Genomic DNA, 18,180 nt, shown 5'->3' with positions numbered 1-18,180 from the left:
AGTTGTATTATATATCACCTTGCAGCATTTCTAATAAAGTAAATGCAAATGTATCTTAAAGAAGAAAACGTAAGAAGTAATTTCATTTAAATCATAGTCTAATGCAGGGGGAAGGAAGGAAAGGAAGGAAAGGGAGGGAGGGAGGAAGGAAGGGAGTGAAGAAGGGGAGGGAGGAATTACACACTAACTTGGCAGCTGACATCCATTCCAGCCTCCAGAAGCACCTGCACGACAGCTTTGTGGCCATTACGAGCAGCAAGATGCAAAGGAGTGTGTTTTCTTGTATTACAGTTCATCAGGTTGGGATAGGCTTTGATGATCATTTTCACAACGCGCAGACGTCCATAAAGTGCTGCCAGATCCAGAGGTGTTTCCAGTTTGTTGTTTCTTATTGTGGGGTCTGTCAGCTCTTCCAGCAGAACAGCAACAACTTCTGAATGACCATACTGAGCTGCACAATGCAGTGCTGTTTCATTTTCATTGTTCTGTTAAAAAAATCCAAAAGCTTCAGATATTCATGTTTAATCCACAACAGAAATGCTCAGCTTCTATAAATTGCTTCCGTGAGCTCACTACAGAGGCAGAGTTTGTAATATAATGTATGGTAATATATGTTAAATGCTTCAAAATTACTCCACTGAAATTTTAATAATAACACATTAATACTTCAGCTTGCTGATCTCAAGCAGATGAGCTTCCTATGTGTCTACACTGCTCCCAATCCATTTTAGCAACAGGCCCCTCAAAACCTTGTAGCTCATGATATGCCAAAATCTGTAAACTTCTTTGATTCAACTGTTCCTGAAATTATGATTGAGTCCTTCTCTTAAAAATACTCTGACAGAGTACAATCTCTTCTTGATTTTGCTCATTTTATACCATAGCGGTTTATTATTAGAGAAATGGAATTATGGAGTAAAACTGCAGTGCAAATGTGTCAGGCACAAAGTTAGTTTCATGTATCACTATAAAAAGTTACTATTCAGACAACAATTAAAACTCTGAAGAAGACAAAACAGCACCTACACAAATATTTACAAATCCTTTAAGCATTTGGTCTTCTCAGGACTCCAGAGAGAGGTATCTATGAGTTTTATGGCATTTGAGTATGCATATGCTCACAAATATGCATGTGAACAGGTTTTTGCTCTATAAAGCAATGTCCTCCAAGTGTTTCCTGAAATATTACTCAATAAACTTAAGAATAAATATTGAGAATAAGCATTATATTTTGTAATTGTTTCCTTCCAATTCTGTCTGTGTACTTGCAACACCAAAAAGACAACTTCAGGAAGAGACAAAGGAAATAGTTTATTGAGCTCTCTGAATTCTATATGTCATCCATATTATTAATACATCACATGCAGAATTTACAAAGCTTTAAAATACACTAGATGCTCTAAATTTTAGAAGTATATACATTGACTGCCTCTTCTGATAAATTATTTCTAAAATGCTGTGACGGTTTAGGAATATTGTACAAGAACAAAATCAATAAGCTATATCAAAAATTTAAGATTCATGTAAATTCAGAAAAGGTGTAAAAGAAAGTTAGAGATATCACTCTAAACGAAGAAAAAGTGGCAAATCTGAATCCATAGTTCTATTTTTCAAGGAGAGAGCTGAAGAAAGTTCAGGGGACAGAGAACTGAAAACAGAAAAAAACAATTGCCTTTTAAAAGACAGGAAGAGTCAGATTCAGAGAAATTAGGCTTTGGACTCTTACTCAAAAGCCAGCTAGGATAAGAATATTCATGTCGCACAGTAAAAACTAGAAAGGAGTATTTTTGGTAATGATGTTTCTAATTCTGTAACCAAAAACTCAACTCTTGGGTTTGTGATTTTAAAACATGACTGTCATTTTCATCTCTTGCAATATAAGATGACTCAGATGAACTTGGGAAACAGAAGAGACAGATCAATACATTCAGATAAACCAATGTTGCAGTCAAACTCATGGGTGTCTGCAACACTACACAAGATCTGAGACTAGAGTATGTTTCCTGCTAAACTGCAACACAGAGGCTAGAGAAGATCCAGGTGGAGAAGCTTCCACTGGCAGACACGGCTTGATGTCTAGTAAGTATTTAAATCATTGTGCATCATTCAGACCACCATGTCGGCTTTCTTTATTGCACAGACCAGAAATTCATATTAAAATATATATACTGTCACAATACTACACTGCTGCAATGTTCTACCAACTACCTGAAATAAGCTTTTTGTGCTCTAGTGACTTTAATATATCTTCAAATAGGACCCAGCAAAGTAATTTTTTTATGTACAATTGTATGCCCACAAATCACAAGCACAGTTTATTCAAATTAATTTTTAAATTTTTCAATATTTCATAGACAGCTAGATGAACAGGTAACTGCAGCCTGATTTTGTGTACAATTAAGTATGAACATCAGATAGTTGCACACAAAATGGACAATCATGGTAATTTTTGCCTACAGTTACTGTATTTATATGTCCAACGGACATAGCTACACAAGAAATTGTGTAATAACTATACAACTAACTATACTGGCATTCTAGGAGGTAAATAACAAAATACATGCTTACAATTAAATATCTGTCCAAAATCATCTGAGGGTTTTTTGAAGAACTTATGGAAGTACTAATTGAACTATTTCAAATCTTGTGCCAACTATGCTAATATTGTAGCTTAAGAGTATTCTGATTTCCAAAGAAACAAAAATTAAATTTGCTATGCTATTTGCTTTTCTCAAAATGTGATAGACAGATGCAGACACATAGATATCAAACAGTACAAGTCGCTGCTGCTGAGCAGCAAACTGGAATTTGCTCCCTCTGGATAAAGAATATCCAGATGAATTTTCACACAAAGACATATTGAAAAGAAAAGGTACATTTTAAACTAGCCTGATGCAGAAAAGTAAAGTAACAAAATGTTATAATTTTCAGATATATATTGTTGAACACTTTTAAATGGTTTTTATTTGCCCAATAAATGCTACATTTCAGTTCACGACCAATTGAACTGATGCAAAATTAGAAAGAGCTACATATCACTGAAATAAAGCAAAAGAATGCAGCCTGGGCAAACATGATAATTAAATTACCTTCATATATGCCCTCATAACAAGCATTGTACATACTGTGTTATCAGAGCTGAGAGGTACTACCTAATTAAAACTTGATAGTAAAACATTCCTCCTTCTCCAAAGTGTAAATTAATAGCTTCAATTCAGGTAGAGAACAAAATTATTTTTAACCTTCAAAGAGTAAATTAAGACTTGCTTAACTGCCCTCTAAATTTATCTACTTTGACAATTTAGTACTACTTACATAAATCAGGTTAGAATGGAGAAGAAAGGAGAGGAGACTATTGATTTTAAGGTAGTTTGCCTTCATATCCCTAAAGTCACATAGTATTTTGAAGCAATATTTTAAAAATGTGAAAAAACTCTTCAAGAAATTGGCAACAATTCAGTGCTCTTGCCTGTATTTTCAGTTCCAAGCATAAACAATTGTTTCTGGAGCATAGAAAGTTTATGTGTTAACAGTCATTGCAATGAGCAGGTGATCTGCTAAAAAATACCTGCAAGCAAATTACCATTCTGTAATTAGAGCCTCAAATTTGATACCCAAGGGGTAAATAATACATCTAGTGCTGAAGAAAAGACTAGAATCCTTGCAGCAATTTTGGATACTTCATGATATGTTGACGGTTTCTGTTTCTCCCGGCTGATTTATGACCGGAGATAGCTCAGGGATGCCACTTGTCGGTTTCTCGGCTGTTTAGGTGGCCTGGAAAGGCCCAGGGTGGCCTTGAAGAGCCCGGCGCTTCAAAGGACGAGAAGAGACTTCTGATCTTTTCTCAGTCTCAGTGTTTATTAATTGTTTATCTAAAAGATTTTCTTTCAGCCCGACAGAGGTCTGCGCAGCAAGCCAGCCATGGGCACACTCTGCAAGCCCCCGGGGCAGTCACTTATCTTTATACCTGAAGTTGCGTGTACAATATTTATAATTTTTCCCCAATACCTTCTACCCTTATTAACCGGTGCACTTTTAGTAATAACCAATCCCAAAGTGCCACCATCACCACAGAAGATGGAGGCCAAGAAGAAGAAGAACAGGACACACCCCAACTCCTCCATCTTACTTCTTTAGACCCCCCTGTACAGAAATCCTAAACCCTGTGTCTTACACTCTAATTAACTTATCCCTTCACCATTTACCCCAGTGAAATCCTCCCATCCTCATACAGGTGTCATCTCCTGTGTCGGACCAAAGTCCAGCCACCAGACACTTCTGGCAACATTCCAGGACTCCCGAGCCCCCCAAGAGTGTTCTCGGCCACTCTGCACCTCTGTCCTGAGGTGCTGAGATCCCACAATACGTTAGCAACTACAAGATCGATTCTACACCTGAACGGTTCTAGAAAAAGAAAGATTGAGAAATAAGAACCAAGTAAAGACATACAAAATGTAAGGTAAATAGAGTAGACCAATATTATGCAAACACAGTATTTTAAAAACAGAGGCCAACATTCACGAATAATAATATTTTTGTCAAGTAGTTACTCCTACAGTGCAAAGGACCTTGTTCAGAAATAAGGAAAGCATTCTATGAGTCAGCTTTAAACCTTTTTTAAATTTTCTTCATTATTTGTTACAAGTGTTATTTCATGGGCAAGATCCTGAACTTTTGTAGCCTTGCTCTGAATCTCTTCTCTTCCACATACAGCCAGAACTCAGGCTGGTGTGGCTGCAAACTCAACTCTGCCTTCAGTGCCCCCTGCACCTTATCAGAATCTGCAGGCTGTGCTACATCATTCAGCTGCTAGGGAGGTGTGCCACTGCAAAATGTACAATATATCTTGAGGTCTATTCATTAGAGAGCAGATTAGCAAATACATTACAGAGACAGTTATTGTAGCTTGGCAGTCTGATAGTGAAGTACAGGAAGTATCAAGAGAATGAATGGCTATCATGAATATTATAGAGGCCCTAGTGAAGCCACTATTAAACTGTGGGTAAAATCAGGACATTTATTGTATAGTTGTGAAGTCATTTTTTTCTTTGCCAAGCAAGTTTTAAATCTCCTAAAGTCCATGCAAGTACTGTACCAGCAATAATAACTCAAGTACTGATTTAACACACCTTTCCAAAGGATGCTCAACTCCTTTTATCAAAAAGGAGTTGAAAAAGGAGACTTCCTAAATCACTGAGCCGTTTTTGTCACATAATCCCAAAGTAAACTAAATGAACAAAACATTTGTTATTAAAAGCTTTTTGCTTTTTTCTCGGTTGTGAAATGAGAATTTAAGTTGAAATTAAAGAAGGAGGTAACAATGGGAGATTCTGGTGGGACATTCTGGAAACACCTATCTATATATGCTGAATATGCTCAAAAGTAGTCAACTAGAAGAAAAAAACAATACAAAAATAAGGCTTTCATAACTAAATAAATAGAGAAAAAAGGAGTGAAAGAATATATGCAAGACAGAGAGACCTCAGGATGGTCTTTGTTTATATATTAAATCAGGAAGACAGTTTCCTGAGAAGTTCCACCAAGAAGTTAATTATTCTGAAAAAATAAAGGAAGTTTGTCTGCAAGTTACTCAGTGTGAATTTAAATCAAATATGACTTCCCATTGAAATTCACTTTTACTTATGTAAAAAAGTAATGTAATATGGTTGACTACTTTAAAAAACCTTTTTTCCCAATTTATTGTTGCAATTGGCTTAAATCACAAAGATTGTGTGTGCACTTTTTTCCCTTCTAAAAAAATATAGTAAGAGCTGGAAGGGAAACACTGAAATTCATATACTAGTATCAAATTAATTGAGGAGTAAAATCAAATGCAGAATTTGAAAAGTATTGGGTTTGCAGGCTATTTTGGAACTGAATTGAACTTCTGGAAATCCATGAGGTATCACTGAGAGAAGTCCAAGTTTCATTTGGATGATTTGGAGAACTTCACAAATATGATAAAATTTAGGTGTGTACATCATATGAATGCATCCGGGACTCTCTTCATATTCCAGAAGAATTGTTGAGTGGTTTTAAAGAAATGTGGGTGGGTTTTGTGGCAATTACAATTTGATGCAAAAGCAAATTCTACAGCACACTGAATCCATAAAAATTTCACAAGTGTTCACATTTTTTCCTGTAAATTTTTCACAACTCATACTCTGTATATATATAATTGCAATATATTTTATTCATATTTAATAAAAATTTATATATTTATTAGGATATATTTATATTTATCCCTGACATTATTCACTTTTTTCCTGAAAAAACCAAGCACTGCATATTGACCTGTATGTGGCTGTTATTAAACACTTTTTCTTAAATTAGGATTTGTTATCAATTATGCAATTTTATGATGAAAGTTGCCACAATAAATGTTTTAGCTATCCAGATCCATTTTGCAGAAATAAATTATAAATAGTTTGACTGTTAACAGCACACATTTTTGCTTTATTATCAATTAACAAATCTTAATCTCATACTATTTTAATTCAGTTTATATTTTACGTAATTTTAAATCCTCAATTGAGTTAAACTCTACATTTTTGCAATGTCACCATATTTTGTGGTTTAAAACATACACCATGCCTGTCAACTAAGACTCCTACATGAAACAGTGATAGAATTCTTCATACATAATTGTTATTCTCTAACCATTCTCTGTGTGTAGAGCTGCCAGGCTACATTCCACTACCCCCATAATATAATTGTCATTCAGCTGTTTGTCTCTTTACTGTTTGTTCCAATTTTATGTAATAGGAACAGCAGGGGGCATTCAGAGCTTTAGATGCTGGATATGGTTGCATATGATGCTACTTAACTGCATTTTCAAAGTGTAGAATGCAGTTTCATCAATTTACAATATACCAAATAAAATTCATTATTTCATCCAATATAAATTTATGCATCATGAGCTTGTCATTTATTTCTTTGTTCAGTCATCCAACTGCTTTCCTGTAAGTCTTTAGAAGCATTTCTTTCACACAGAATTTCAATCAGATAGATGAAAACAAAAACATGTTACAAATTAGTGGCAATAATGAACAAAAAAATCATGAACAAAATTTTCTTAAAATGCAAACAATTACATCTTAATGTGATTCTTGGAAAAAAAAAAACACCACTACCAAAAAAAACAGAGGAAAAAAATAGTCTGGCTTGAGTGCACTATTTGCTGAGGTCAAAAATTGTTATGAAATATGGCTGTCCTTATCTCCAGCTCTCAGAAGAAAAAGGAAAGAAAAGTAGTCCAGGATTTCTTAGAAGCCACAGCTTCAGAGAGAGAAGTTAGAGCATTGAGGAGACACCTGCCTTACAGAGCCTATCTGCAAATAAGCAAAGGCCTCAGAATCCTACAGGCTCATGGGAAAGCACAACAGGTGTTAGGGTGAGGATGCCTCAGGTGTTATTTGAGGATATGTGGGTGGAGGTGGCTCTGTAACAACACAACATTCCCTCTTTCTGGGATACAGAGGATATTCTCCTGCACACAGTGATCATTAGCAGAGGGAAGTAGGTGCCAGCAAAGTAGTCCACACACTAAACTTGGCCATTGCCTAGTGGAACATTAAGGAATTTACAAGGTCAGAAAAACTCTGTATATGTGAGTTTAACTTCAAAGTTTGATATGATCAAGATGCCCTTAAAAGACTTAAGATGCAACATTTCTTGTTAGGATTGCTCACACATTTTCTATTGTAAGGTTTTTGGGTTAAATACATAAACAGAAGGACCTTTTTTGAGTCAGTGGTGTTTAGAAGTATCAGCTGCATCCCTGCTTATTTGCTCCAGTGATCAAAGCAGATACAGCACACCTAATCCAGTCTGACAATATTCTTAAAGTCTGAGGGTATATGTGGGATTGGGGAGAAGTAGGTTTGAATTTACATTTCTCTTTCTGATCTTACCGAAATATCTTTTTGGCTCTCAGCCTCTCGGAAGCTCCTACACAGTTTCCAGTATTCTGTCAGTAGAACATACGTGATGTCTTCAAGCAAATGCGTGACACACGATTCAATAGTTGCTTTTTGTTTTGTTGCATAAATAAAACTGAAAATACCTCTCCTTGACAAAAGCTAATCCTACAGTTCAACTGGTTTCATCCTACATAAAACAACTGATGAGAATGAGAAAGTTGGAGAATTATGTTAATCTGAAACTGAAATCACAAAATGACAAATTTTGAGTATTGTTTTTTTCTTGAATGTGCCAGAGTATTACAGGATATCCCAGAAGACTGCCACATGGATATATTTTATTACTTTACTTTCCTATATTTCCTGCACTAATACTTGATATTCATATCTTAGTTATTCTATGGATTCCAATGGCTAGGTGTATAACCTCAGATATCAAATAGATTACTCAAAGCATGGTGTTTGGAGTGTTGTAATCTAGGTCTCCCATTTCTTATCTTCTCACTGTTTGCCTTCTGGCCACACTACTGTAGGCACTGAAAGAACAATTAATATGTAAGATTTCACTTTGCCATTTGAGGTGTTGTGGGGTGCCAGGTGGGACCATACCTGGACTTCACCACACTCTCCACAAGGACCTGAAAATTCTGAGCACCCTCTGTCACACTCTCAGGCCCATGCAGATGTCTCAGTTACTGCAGGGTCTCAGAAGATCCTGCATTTCTGTGTTTGGACACGAATTCCTCTTTTAGTCATCTGGATAGCCCTGTTGGCTCCTGTGATTACACAGCCCAGACCTCTGTGGAACCAAAAGGTGACCATGCAGGCAATGCAGGCAATTATAGTTTAGATCTGAATTAGGAGCTGACTCCAAATTCACATTCCAAGTCTCTGACTACCTGTTGAAGATTGCAATGCACTTGTTTTCCATTACCATCTGTATGGCAGATTACCTTTGTCAAGTGGGCAGTTTGCCTTATCTCTCTCTGAGTGACCACATTCACACCTTCCTCAGGAGGGGAAATTGCTGATAACAGACTATTGAATGTCACTGCATGACTGATAAGAACTACAACATCCCATTGTGAGATGCTCCAGCCAGAGGGGGGAGCCAAGCATTGCTACCCAGATATAATCCAGAAGATTGAGACACTGGCATGGCTTTCTCTGTGGGATTCCCCAGAGAAACAGCAGCTGTCTTCTTCCACTGGATCTTCAGAGGAAGAATACATCCTTCTCTACAGGACCCCCTGCTCCAACAGAACCACACCTGACACTCCCGAAGGACTGCAGCCACATTTCCAATTGGACTGCTATCAACACCCCACAGGGTGTCAGGTTGAGTTCTGACTCTGTCAGTGCTGCTTTAGTGTACTGTATTGTCTATTTTATCCTTTTATTTTTTTCCTTTCCCTATTAAAGAACTGTTATTTCCTGCTCCCATATTTTTTGCCTGAGAGCCCCTTAATTTAAAATTTATAGTAATTCGGAGGGGTGGGGAGGGTTTACATTCTCCATTTCATGGGAGGCTCCTGCCTTCCTTAGCAGACTCCTGTCTTTCCAAACCAAGACACTACTCTGGCAAATGCAATTGTTTAATGGTTACTGTCTGCATTTCACAGCCTACTTCCAGCTCTTAAGCAGCTCAGCCTAGATGGTGTCAAATTTTAATCAGCTTCTTTCTATTTCTAAGTACTATTCCTATGAATGGACCATGGAAGAATACACAGAATAAAAACAGAAGGTGTATCATATGTTTGACAGCAGAATGCAACATGCTTATACTGCACTTACACACTGTAATACTCTCAATTTTCTCTTGCTCTTTCTTTTTATCTATCCTTTCTGCTGCTTGTGCATCCATGCAGCCCATCTGGTTTGATATTTACCTCTGCATATCTGATTTTTTACAGTACTCTTAAAATATACCAAGAATATTAATTTTATCTCAAAGATTTTCAGGAACTTAGTATCTCAGAGTAGAAAACTGCAAATTTACAACCATACAAAAAAGATGCAAAGTTAGAGTATGTCTTCATGTGATTTTTCCAAAGCAAACAGAAGGTTTTTGCATACTTTTAAAATCTAATATTCTTTAAGTCAGTGCCTATTCAGAAGAAAGGTATCTGGTATGCGTATAATGGAAGATTTTATCAATCTTGGAGAAGAAATTACTGAAACAATGGAAAACAGACTTTTTTAAACTTGTCTATAAATTGGTCAAACCCATAGAATATGTGCTGGATTTTTTTTCTGATGATACACAAATATTTTTTATCACTTCACCTGTTCATTCACTCTGGAGTGTGATGGTCCATGATGGATGAGAATCTTCACAATATCTACATCTCCTCTCCAAGCAGCCAAGTGAATAGGAAAGTAACCTTTATTATCTGCTACATTAGTTGATGCTTCATACTGAAGTAATTTGAGAACTATATCCCTAGAAAACAGGAGGTAAATCTCAAAATCAACAGAAAACTAATTTTATTAAGTTTTTACATGAACATGCATTTGACCAATATTTTTATCCTGGAAAATAGAAAAAAAACAAACCTGTATTTCAAGCAAAACCGCTACAAAAAGTGAAGACAAATAATTTCTGAACATTAAATACTGAAACATAGACAAAAAACTATTAATTGATATTAATGATTCTTACTTATGAATACCATCAACAATATTATCATCAGTTCTCTGAATCTGTTTCTTTCAATAGGATCACCTGGCCCTAGAATTATTTTTAGAATTTTCCTGTAAAAACATGTGCATGTCCTCAAGGCACTAAAGGCAGAGAAGTACTCTTGTCCCCATCACAGTTGAGCTCTGGAGGCAGGATGACAAGAGGATAGTTTGATGGACACATTTCTTACTGTAAGGCTAAGTAATAGTCTTTCCTCTTCTTTAAGGCATTATCTCAAAGATATTTAGGAAACAATTTAATGATGATCTAGCTAGATTTATGAGATAACTTCTATGTATAACTTCTATGAAATAACTGCTATTTTGATTTTCCACACTCAGCTGCCTTGTAGCAGTGAGGGGAAAAGTGACTTATTACCATTTTAATTCTCTTTATATTCCTTTTGGCGTGGCTTATCATACATTAAGTGAAAGATTAGCATAAATTGGTATATTGCATCCCTCATTTTTAAGCAGTTTCCTGTACTTAACTTCAAAAGCTAAACTAAAAATCAGCTGTGTGGTACGATAACATTACCAAGTATGTCAGAAAGTAAATAAATTCTGTCTTGCTGCTGCATTTGTAGTCTCATAGTTTGACACAGTCTGGCCTCCTTAGTTATTAAGCTAAGAGAATCTATGATCCAGTGTGGGCAGCTCTATGCACATTTTTTACAAATATGGAAAGACTTACTGATTTGGCTCAAAAAAAAATCATTTAGGGGAGGGAACTTAATGTAGCCTATGTTATGATAAAAAAAATTACCACAAATTAAGACAGAAAATAAATCTAATGCCGTTATTCTTCCAACCTTGATAGAACCTTATTTAATTGCATATTGAAAGACAAATGTGATGAGTTATGAGGAAATATATCCAGCACAAAAACTGCCAGTTGACTTCAAAAGATACTGGAGTCATCACATCTAAGCTTTGAGGAAAATTTAAGCTGGATTTTGGTTACTCCTGACATGGTCAAATTCTATGAGAACAGCCAAAAAAAAAAGAAGGTCCACTACAGAAAGATTCCTGTTGCACAAAAAGTTCCAGAAAAATGACTCCTGAGGGAAACTTTTTAGTACACATAAGGTTTGAGAGATATCCCATTAAATAATAGTTTGCAGTAAATCATCCAATGAGAGCTAGACATACACAGCGGTTCCTTTGAAAGGAACACCAAACAAAGGAAGCCTAAACTGAGCTGAGTAGAAGATCATCAGAAGAAAAGCTCTGCATAGATGAAATCTATAGATTAAAACATACAGGAATTTTTGGGAAGAGTCTATTATGAGATTTGAGTTACAAAATAGAACATGCATCTCCTCCATCCTTCAAGAATGCCCTGACCCATCACACTTATCTAGGGTGAGTCTTTTTTAGTCCTTTGGCAGAACTTTTTCATTTTGTACAAATACATTTCAGAGAGGAGGAGACAAAGTCCTTAGCCCAGTAACATTACTGGGCTAAGTGAAATTACTTAGGGAAACAGATTCCAGTGCCTGCCCCAGATATAATTAATTACTCATATAAAGCAGAATAGTTTCACAAAAAAAGAAAATGATCCCACAATGACCAAGAAGGAGGGCATTCATCACATTCAGTGATCGAGCAAGATTTGAACAATGGTGTCCAAGTATCCCAGCCACAAATCATTGAATTATTGCTTTTCTTGAAAAACTCTGAAATCTCTCACATTCAACCTAGTGTAAAGTGGGAAAAATTAAAGTCCCAGAAGTTTTTAAAAGACAGGAACTTCTCCTAAGTGGGCAGCTTCTTGTGTCAAATAATCGTATGCCATTTTCATTTTGAATATCAAGTCTGAAAACTCAAATAGAGAGTAATGTATTGGTTATTTGTAATGACTAAAATAACAAAACTAGGACCACCAGGTATCTGTCCAGTTCTCTTGCTGTCCATGCTATCATTGCAGCAGGATCAGTATAATGGCTTGGGTAACAACAGGTCCTGAAACCCTCATGATTTATACAAAATACCTCAAGATGTATTCCAGTTTAATATAACAAGGTATAATTGTGATTTCAATTAATGCTACTTATCCTGCTGAGAGTGTAAGGGGTCATGGCAGCCAACACAGAACTTTGCAAAGGCTGTAGTTATATCTGCTGCTGTACATAAGTCCACATTTTTAAGTCCTCCCTGACCTTGGAATAAGTTTGGTCAATACTTGGTCTAAAATCATGATTTGGCTTTTGTGTGTTTTCAGACTTTATATTGCTAGAATTCACTTGAACCTCTGATAGTTTCAGTATTTATACAGCAATATTTTTAACTTTTTGTGTAACTATTACTGTATTGCTAGTATTAAATATACCAATCCCAGTTTTCATCTATTTAAAATCAGCAATCTTTGCAAGTCAGTGCTTGGGGTTTGGTTGGTCAAAAATTAGCAATAGCAAAAGAATCCATAAATAATGAACAAAAACGCTGAGATTAACAGACCATTTTAAGAACTTAGGCCTAATTATGTGGAAGTAAAAATATATTAATGGATGATTCTGAACCTTCCTACACAGCTAAACTTTGAAAAATGCACAATATCTAGTTCAAGAGTTTATATTATATATTTATTTAGAAAATACATCCCATATTCATCAAACAATTGATCCATCCTAAAGGAAACAGGCACCTTTCTAGAATACAATTGAAGACATCCTAAAGTTTAAATTTTTCATTCGAATGATGCAAAAATTCTGCAATGAGTAAGATAAATAAACAAAAGTTATGTGTTATTTTATGGACAGTCCAAAATCACATTAAAATGCATGCTGACCAGTCTTAATTTCCACTGGGTTTGGATCAATTCCTCATCTCCCACAGAGAAGTTTAACCAAAACTTTATGTCAAAACTTTATTTAGTGAAAATACCCTTTTTTTTTTCCCTTGCTCTCAAGGGTATAATTACTAAATATTCTTTCCAAGTTACTTTTGCTTTGATAATGATTAATCTCTACTGTTCTTTGTTTCACACAATTGCTTCCTGAAATGCTCACACTCTACACATATGTGCATACATACAGAAATATAACACAATATTTTCTGCTGCAATTTCCCAGCAATGAAAACTACAGCCAAGACCAGCAGCAACAATGCTAAATTTCCCCAAAACCGAGGAAGAATTTGGAAGAAGCAGTATAGAATCAATGGCTTTTAAACTACATTTCCCATTTGTCATTACTACTTATTGATATTGATGACACTGTCAAAACATCTTATATTAATTCATTCCATTTGGAAAAAAGGCACTTCAATATGTCAAGGTTTGTCAATTTTTGGTACAAACCTCAGAGCTACAATATGTTTTCTTGCATTACACAGTTAAGTATCATTCTAAAAATGATAAAAACGAAATGTTAGGCACTTACTTGTGTCCATTTAAAGCTGCATGATGTAAAGCAGTATAACCCGAACTGTCAGTGCAGTTTATGTTTGGTCCTCGCCAGATGCTGCAAATAAAGCAAAATTGTGATATTAATTTTTTGACTTGGCAAGTACAGAAGTGTCAGAAATTTGATCTACAAATAACTTGAAGATCTCTGCAACAAGTGTGACTAAACATTAAGAGATTAATTACCTTGAAAAAAAGTTAAAATAGCAAGTGTCATGTTGATATCAATATAATTTATTTATAAAAATAATTTAACACATCCATCTATATAAGAGTCATGAACTTTATGTAGGGCAGACTCAAAGACTAATAACAGAACAGTCATTTCAATTAGAACTGTTCTCCCTCTATTACTCTGGTAATTACACTGAGGTTATCATCTGATTTTGTACTACTTTTCCACAAGTAGGTACTCATTGTCTTTAGGTCAGTTAGTCTAGAACCAAACAAACATCAGATTAGTGAGAACCAATCATATTGCTTAAAGGGGCAGGAAATCTGGGTTTTTTTATTTACCTTGATATTTTAGTTCCCACTTTAGCCGATTATATTTTTTAAATGAATTAGATTCACTTTCAAAAATAAGTTAATTAAATTAAGTTTTGTTGTCTTGCTGTATTTTACAGACAGCCTCATTACACGTCCTGTTTAACCAGTCTCATGATCTATTATGGGCTTTCTAAAAAACAGTAAAGGACATATTTTGTTTCAAAGTGGAAAACATGGCTGCTAATCTACCAAAACCAACAACTAAACCAAGCCCTGGAAATTGGATAACAGAGGTGCATTGAGAAGCAGCAAGTTTATCTAACTGACCACATTTGAAACCGATTGTATCCTTGACAGAAGCAATTTACTTTTCTGTAACAGTTTTCATCATTAGTATTAAAACTTCCAGAACACAAAATAATGATTCCTGAATTAGTCTATATTCATTAGTTTCTAATACAGTGCTAAATAGTCACTGGGAAGACATATTTCCCTTCACTTCATACATTAGAATTAAGTGCTGTTGTTTAAAGAAAATAATTTGAAGCTAATAAGTGAAAAATTTTTTATACTGTCATTTTTCATTATCTACATCAGTAAAATGACATGTTATACTTAACAAATGATTTTTAAGATTTACCATTGAATCTGCATTTTATTACCTATAAAATGGAATATATATATTTGTACATATATATATATATATATCCACACAAGGGAATACTGATGTAGACTGGTCTCTTTTTCATTGTGTGTACTTGAATGATTCATTAGCTCATAAACTTAAGCAGTTGTTTTCCTACAAGTAATACTGTGTGCATACAGAATTATTTGTGTGAAACATTGTGTTCTGCACTGAGCATAATTCTACATAATGCTGGGTACCTCACCTCTCTCTGCAATTTAATTTCTTGGAAGAACAGGATTGAATTATTTTCTTGGGTCCAAAGAAGTGAAGAAAAGATAAAGCAACTTTTTAAAAAATCTGCTCAGACATCTACAGATGTTCTTTTCTACAGAAGGCAACTTTCAGATTAAGACAAGTCATTCTAATCTTTTCAATTAGAGGAAATAATTTTAAGTTCAAGGAAGAGTAAAAATTGAGTCCCTGAACTGCGAGCTCCTCTGCAACAGACAAATGATATTTTTATGGCAAAGACAACCATTCCTTTCTATTAGAAGGAAATAAGTCCTTATGTATTAATGAGGTACAACCTCTCATACTTTTGCACAGTGTTTATCAATTATTGTTTATTTATTGAATTATATTTTCATCCTTTGATATATATACCAGTTTATAGGAGAATGAAGAAAACAAGAAGTGGCATAGAAAGTAAGATTTAAAACATTACAAAAAAAAAAACCACTACCAATCAGAACAATTTACATAGTTATGATATGGTTATAATTTGCTTGGTTTGACTTAGAGTTGATAGGATTTGTCTATTGGCTCTTTTTTTTAAAATGCAGGGATCCATTAATTCATGTACTGTTCATGATGCACTAGGCACCATGAATTAAAAAAAACAAAAAAAAACAAAAAAAAAAAAAAAAAAACAAAGAAAAACTTAGAAACTCCTACCAAAATTCCCCAGGATAACCCTCATTTGTTCTCCCCTAATTCTAATTTTCTTCTTTAATCCATTCACTAATTAAAGCATTGTTTTACTTCCTGACTCCAGTCTTAGGAAATATTTTTCAACTGAAACTATATCGACTTAAAAAAAAAAAACCCTGAGACTTTGTTAGAGAGTACATAAATGCACCTGTGTCAAACTCCTCACGACACACAGGTTGGGCAGCTGAGGGGCAAAGGACCAAAGACAATGAGTAAATGCTGATGACACCAGAGACACCAGACAGGATGGACAGACTAATCACTGTCAGCTCCCAAAGGGGACACAAAGGCATGCTCAAAATCACAGTGTGGTTATCAAAGTACAGAACACAGCAAACACAAGCAGGACTTGGCTTCCCTTGGGCCTGTGCTCAAATCCTCTCCCAGAAGGTCCTGCATTGCAACAGGTCCAGAATATATACACAGGATATTTATGCTTTGATAACTGGGAATCAAATTAAATTCAAATTGGACAATCTGAAAAAAAATTATTACATCCTAAAACTCCCAGCTTCAGCTAAAGCTCTTCTCTTGCCTTTAGAACACAGCAGGACAGGAGTCCAGTCATATATAAGCTCCATAGAAAGCAGCTGACTTCAAACAAAAGTGGAATAGAGATTGAGGAAAACCTAAAGATCCCTCCTTTGGTATCATAAACATATACGATATGTGAAGAATCATTAAATATATTGATTTATCTGTGTATTAAAGTATCTGTAAAAACAGTAACACAAAAGAGGATCTGGCAGAAAACAAACACCACCATTCATTTGCCAGAAAAGAATATTCATTGAAAGAAAATCAGCAGCTCTTCAGAATAGTTAATATTGAATGCTCTCAAAAGCATATTTCTTCTAGTGATACAGTCAACCAAATTTCGTAATGTGGCATGCATTAGAAAGTTAGGAATTTGTTTTCCCATGTACATCAGTAAATTAAACCTTCCCATTACTTAATTTTTAAAAAGTAATTGAACCTACTTTTTGTGGAAAAAAAATTAGTTTTCATTCAATGGTGAATTAAAACACAATGATCAATTAGTTTCTTCCATTACATCTTGCCAAAGTAAGGCACAAAGAAACAAATGTTATACTACTTACATTATTGCTAAAAGCTGAAAGATCTCCTCAACAGTCTGCTCTCATTGTGGACAAAGAATACTGACCTTACATGAACTGACGTCAAATACTAATTGAAAATACTCTTTACTTGGTAAGAAAATTACTGTTGTTTTCTTTAATGAGCTTAAGTAGTTACATATAAAGAGTAGAATTTTAAAAGACACATGAAAATGACAGATAAAAGAAAATGATGGTTAGTCAATTGATTTCTTATTTTGCTATGCTTTTTGGAAAGAAATAATTGTGAAGTGGCTGTTGTTACACACATATGAATAGAAAAGCAAGGAAATAAAAGCTTTTTCCAGTTAGTCATCACACAGACACACTCTCCACCAATAGTACAAGAACTACACTTGCAAGGTATGCATAATTTTTGCATCACATTTCTTCTCTCTCTCTATATATATATATCTGCATTATATCATTCCATAATCATTATACTATTTCATGACTATGCAATAATATTTCTGGTCCTTACATGGGAGTCTTGCTAAGATGAAAGTAAAATATTCCTGGTAAACAAGGAAAAGCGTTTTTAAAAGCCTTAGAAATCAGTTCAGATTTACACAGCCTCTTACTGTTCCTGTGTTCCACAGAATAAATACACATTACAGGAATTTGTCTTGTTCTGAGCCAAAATCCCCCAAATTTTCCATGCTTTTTGTTAATCTGGCAGAAACACACTGACTAAAGTTTCTTAAACCCATGGCCAGGCTCTTTATTAGTGCTCTGCCTACATTCATAGACATGTTCAGTTGCGTAAACTCAGTTTATACAAAGTACATGGACATCTTAACAGAGAATTTTGAAAATACAATCTTTTACACAATATGTATCATCATTCAGATACCTAATAATTATATTACTTATTGTGAACAGCAGAAAAACAGCTCCTCTTCTCTATTTTATGCACAAATACACCAAATGGACAACTCTTGC

At 34.9% G+C, this 18,180-nt stretch overlaps 1 protein-coding gene across 2 annotated transcripts in view; it reads right to left on the bottom strand.

The window, feature by feature from the left end:
* The window catches only part of ANKS1B (ankyrin repeat and sterile alpha motif domain containing 1B), a 412,748-nt gene that overhangs the window by 354,504 nt on the left and 40,064 nt on the right, over positions 1-18,180 (bottom strand). For both annotated transcript variants that reach the window (XM_058804621.1, XM_058804622.1), the window contains exons 2-4: positions 13,991-14,071; positions 10,212-10,368; positions 189-485 (exon numbers count right to left, since the gene is read on the bottom strand). In XM_058804621.1, the coding sequence (XP_058660604.1) occupies positions 189-485; positions 10,212-10,368; positions 13,991-14,071 (535 nt within the window). The remainder of the gene's footprint in view (positions 1-188; positions 486-10,211; positions 10,369-13,990; positions 14,072-18,180) is intronic.

Source organism: Ammospiza caudacuta, chromosome 5 (genome assembly GCF_027887145.1).
Source record: "Ammospiza caudacuta isolate bAmmCau1 chromosome 5, bAmmCau1.pri, whole genome shotgun sequence".
NCBI lineage: Eukaryota > Metazoa > Chordata > Aves > Passeriformes > Passerellidae > Ammospiza > Ammospiza caudacuta.
The sequence above is the reverse complement of the archived record's forward strand: the minus strand, read 5'-3'. Positions and strand labels throughout refer to the sequence as shown.